General features: G+C 40.0%; 1 protein-coding gene across 2 annotated transcripts in view; it reads left to right on the top strand.

Annotated features, from left to right (window-relative positions):
- jmjd1ca (jumonji domain containing 1Ca) overlaps nt 1-5000 on the top strand; it is a 59285-nt gene that overhangs the window by 14004 nt on the left and 40281 nt on the right. For both annotated transcript variants that reach the window (XM_060879899.1, XM_060879898.1), the window contains exon 2: nt 1814-1963. In XM_060879899.1, coding sequence (XP_060735882.1) covers nt 1814-1963 — 150 coding nt within the window. The remainder of the gene's footprint in view (nt 1-1813; nt 1964-5000) is intronic.

The following is a 5000-nucleotide window of genomic DNA, read 5'->3' as shown; positions in this document are numbered from 1 at the left end:
ATTTTGATTGCCTACCTACAGCTGATAAAAACTACAGACAATGCCTTCTAAACTTGAAATTTCAATTTTGTCAACTTGGGTTAGTTTTCTCCTCTAGTTAGTTCCTTCCCTGTTTATGGAGTGGCATTAAATCAACATGGCCACGCACTGTAAATAATGTTAATTGTAAAGTCCTCCCTCTCCCCTTTTAAATTAGTTAAATAGACCTCTGTATGTTATTATACAGACATCATACTCAAATTCACTGTTTTGAGAAGGTAATCATTAACATTGAACAATGACTAATTAACCAGTTAAATTCCTGTTTATGCTGTTTGCTATTGTCTACTGGCTAGCTTGTTGCTAATCTACAGGCCATTATCAACTGTTGATGCTCTACTGTGCTGCAATTTATGTCCAAAATGTTGTATAAATGTATGAAGTTCACAATAGCAGTAAAATCACACACACTACAAACCATTTGGAGATGATCAGCCTACAACACATGTCTTTGCACTGTGTGGAGGAAACCAAAGTACCCTGAGAACCCAAAAGAGAATATGTAAACACTGCGTACCCAAGGCAGAGATAGAAAAACCGACAACCCTAGAGGTGTGAAGCAACGTGCTAACCACTAAACCACTGTGCGCCCCACTGGTTTTTATTTTACATGAACTCAAAACGTTCTGCATTAACCTTTGCAGAATGTGAAGGAGCTCATGTAAGTCAAGAGCAAATGAGATGAATGGAAGCTTACAGGAAGTGTCTGTTGTGTATTGGAGAGTTCAAATCATTCCCGATTCATATATTGGTCATCACTTATACTGGGGAGAAAAAAAAGTCATCTTTTAGGTCCATTTCGAATGATAACTTGCTCCTAGGTGAAATCTGTAAGGGGAAATCTGGTAATATAATTGTGATAAACATCACTGGATAAACATTGTGACAGTGTAAGATCATGTAGGGATGATACTATTGTTATACTGCTCGAGCCTCTGGCAGTTATACTCCCCTGTTGGCACACTTATTCCCTACCAGTTCCACAGTGCATTGTGCTCACTATCTTCTAGAAGTGCCCAGTGAGGTCAGATGAGCGCTAAATACTCAGTCCCATGCTTTCAGAAACTATTTATGAAATGATTCTTCAGTTAACAAGTGTGGTTGTGGTCAGAAAATCTATACATTATTTATGTGAATAAATAAAACATACAGACATTAATATTGCTTCCAAATTCCAAGATTCCTGCACAGGAACTGTAAGATCTAAGGAATTCTGGGCGCAAAAAGAATTGTTCTGTCACTTTCTTCTGGAAAAAAACCAAAAAATTAAATAGCATAAAATGATAGTTAGACAGAATGAGTATAGAGTTTTGAGTATCAGAAACACTGTGCAGTAGTGTTGCATGGATGCAGTTTGCTGGAGAATTTTGGTGTGTCTGTGTGGAGTGTGTGTGGTGTGCGAGTTTGTGTGGGTGTGTGTATGTGCGTGTGTGTAAGAGTGTACTCTGGTTTCAGGATGTAATTTGCTACTGAGGAAATACACTTCTGTGTGTGTGTATGTGTGTGTGTGTGTGTGTGAGAGTGTAACCATGCATCAGTCTGTTAGTAATTACTCCACTCTGTTATATGTTTATTAATTACATTAATCAACAGAATTGTGGCCGTGTGTGAGCCATGAAGGCACTATTATGGAAATGTGTTTTTGATGTTTCTGTGTGTGAACTTTTATAAACTCCCTCCTCCCCACACCCCCTGGGGTGTGTAGGTGTGTGTCTGTGTGTATGAGACAGTTATACCTCTGACATCTCACCCCTCCTGTCTGTGTGTATATTAGGTGTGTGTGGAGTGGGACGGCGAGCCATCAGCAGAGTGTAAATGGAGGAGGCTAAGGGAGGAGTGGGAGGTGTTTGTGCTTGAGCATGAGTTGGTATGGGCCAAGAGGAACAGCACCTCACAGGAGAACAGCTCTCCACAGCCTGCACTGGTAGGTACACACACACACACACACACACACAATCTCCAACACTATCTCTACTGCAACTGTACAGAGACAGCACATGACAGACAGTTATTGATTTTTTCTTCAGCAGGTTTTTGTTTTTCTTTAGTCTTTCCTCTTCCAGATTTTACGAATTTGTGTGATTTAAACAGTTCTGAAGGCTTCTTTTGATTAGTTGTAAATCAGACACACAACTGTGTGTGTTTGTGTGTGTGTGTTGATGGTTGTCAAAGCATAAAAGGTTTTCTGTCACCTGACTCCCACTCTGGAGTGAGTCATCCTCTCTCTCTCTCTCTCTCTCTCTCTCTCTCTCTCTCTCAACACACACACACACACACACACACACACACACACACACACACACAGACTCCCAGGCTGCAGAGAGAGAAAGCAGATTGAGCTCTTGGCGTTTACCAGCTCCCGTGCCAAGCTCCTGCTCTCAAAGTAGATTTTTTGTATCTGTGTCCTGCCACAGTGTTCCTTATACTGGATTCAGGCTTGCTTATGTAACCATGCCAACTGGTTGTGTGTGTTCTCATGGTTACAGGGTGGTGTGTGTTACTTTAGGTTACAGTGTGTAAGATTGAATAATCATGGGTTATGAGCAGTAAAGACACTAAGCATGCACATGATATGATTTTGCATGTGACAGTCAAAACCTTCAACTTGAAAACATGAATTTGGGAATCAGGAGTTTTTTGTGATGATGCAAGCATTATTTGCTGATTACATTTGACATTTTTGTTATTATTTTGCTTGGATTTTCAGGTCTATTGGTAAAAGCACAAAGAAATGTTTCTGTAAAAGCATTCATTCTTGATCAGTAATTGACGTTTGAATCCCGATGTTGCCATAGCCACCGTGGCTAGTAGTAAGTGCAAAATGGGCTATGCTGTTTTTTTCTCTCCTGCCAATCATATTGACACTAGCCATCTGTGAGCTCATGTATACAGAACAGGGCAGATAGCGCTTTTCTGTGATGCAGTATGTGCAGCAGATCAAAAAGATGTGTCAGTTAGCTTGATGTTTCTTATTTCTTAGAGAAAGCACATGTTTGCTTCTGGGTTGTTGACATGTGAAGGGCCGAGAGGGCTGATAGGAAGGAACCAGCAAGACCAAATCTAAACTTGGGAGAAAATGAGTCTGCTTTATAGACAAACAAATATTCTATATACTTCTAGATAGCACTGTTTTTCCGTCTAAAAGTATTATTTGCCTTCTGCAGGTTTTCACTTTAAGGCCATTCATTCTCTGCGATAGCCTGATATCTGTATACTTAACCCTACTTATGGTTCTAAATGATTGTGGATTTTGGTCTTGAGTATATACTGAGTGCCCGAACCAAACAAACCTAAACAGTTAACCTGCAATACACGTCATGTATCTTTGTTAATAGCACTGTAAAACTTTGTGTCGATCAGATATAGAAAGTAGGCATACGTACAGTATATGCTTTTGCGCCGAGCTTCCAAACCTTTCCAAGCTGAAGCACTGAAACACTTAAAACAGAAGACAGGAAAATCCACTAAAAATCTCTCTAAAACCTGTAAGTGAAATCTATTGGTAGGGTTAGGGTCATTATGAAAACCCTACAGTTCTCCACTACACACTCTCTGATCTGTAAGGGAATGAGAGAACTGATGGTCACAAAGATTCCAGAAATGTACGAGGTTTTTTTTGTTTCATCTCTCTCTCTCTTTTTTGTCATCTCTCTCTCCACTCTGCTTCAGTCAGATTTTTTGTTGTTTTTCAGTAGTTTCATTGAAAAAGACTAGAATTATCAATTGTTCTCAAATTAAAGACCTTGCTGAAACAGGATATGATGAAGGGATCATTTTTGTCTACAGAGGTGACACAGATCTGTCAACTCTTCTGAAACAGCCTTATTGTGAACATTTGTTTAAAATGAAAAGCTTATAATTTCATTAGTGCCAATTCAACCTTGTTTTGTGAATATACTTTTATGCTGGTTTACACTGTGCAATTCCAACAGTCTTTTATTTTGATTATTCTTTGTCACACTGTATGAGATGATCCCAATAAGAATTCTGTTACGGACCATGCGAGTGAGCGTGCGCTACATGTCTGATGAAACGCTGAATGTAGTTACCTATATTCTGCCACACTGAGTGCACAAAGACATAGCTCAGGTTCTTAGCTCCTCAAAATGAAAGTATAAAAAAACCTTAGTTTCATGTTGCCATAATTTTAAATAAACTTTACAAACAGTTAATTTCCTTGCAGGGGGCACGGTGGCTTAGTGGTTAGCACGTTCGCCTCACACCTCCAGGGTCAGGGTACGATTCCCGCCTCCACCTTGTGTGTGTGGAGTTTGCATGTTCTCCTCGTGCCTCAGTGGTTTCCTCCGGGTACTCCGGTTTCCTCCCCGGTCCAAAGACATGCATGGTAGGTTGTTTGGCATCTCTGGAAAATTGTCCGTAGTGTGTGATTGTGTGAGTGAATGAGAGTGTGTGTGTGTGTGTGCCCTGCGATGGGTTGGCACTCCGTCCAGGGTGTATCCTGCCTTGATGCCCGATGACGCCTGAGATAGGCACAGGCTCCCCGTGACCCGAGGTAGTTCGGATAAGCGGTAGAAGATGAGTAATTTCCTTGCTTGTTAGCCAGCTACACACCTGAAAGCTGTAATTAAACCTCTGTTTATAACTAGTCATATAAATAGTGATAATGTTGATAGTGATAATAGTGTTTTTTCACTATGGTCTTTTTAAACTTTGCTGTTTTTTTGTAATCATATGCCGTTTTCCTATTGGTGGATTTTTGACAAGTGTCATAGTAACGCTCCCACACTGAGATTTTAAGATGAACGTTGTCATCGGCTGTCTTTGTTCCGAACAGCACTAAGTTGTCTGTCAGTATGCCTCACTTTATGCGTTTGAAAACCAACAATCTCAACCTGTATTAAAAAGATTATTTGAGCCGAAATCTGTCTTTAGTAAAATGTAATAAATTATCGTTATTAACATTTATCCATGCTGAATATGTTATAGGAAGTGGGGTTATG

The sequence above is a fragment of the Tachysurus vachellii genome, chromosome 10, assembly GCF_030014155.1.
Source record: "Tachysurus vachellii isolate PV-2020 chromosome 10, HZAU_Pvac_v1, whole genome shotgun sequence".
NCBI classification, from domain to species: Eukaryota; Metazoa; Chordata; class Actinopteri; order Siluriformes; family Bagridae; genus Tachysurus; species Tachysurus vachellii.
The sequence above is the reverse complement of the archived record's forward strand: the minus strand, read 5'-3'. Positions and strand labels throughout refer to the sequence as shown.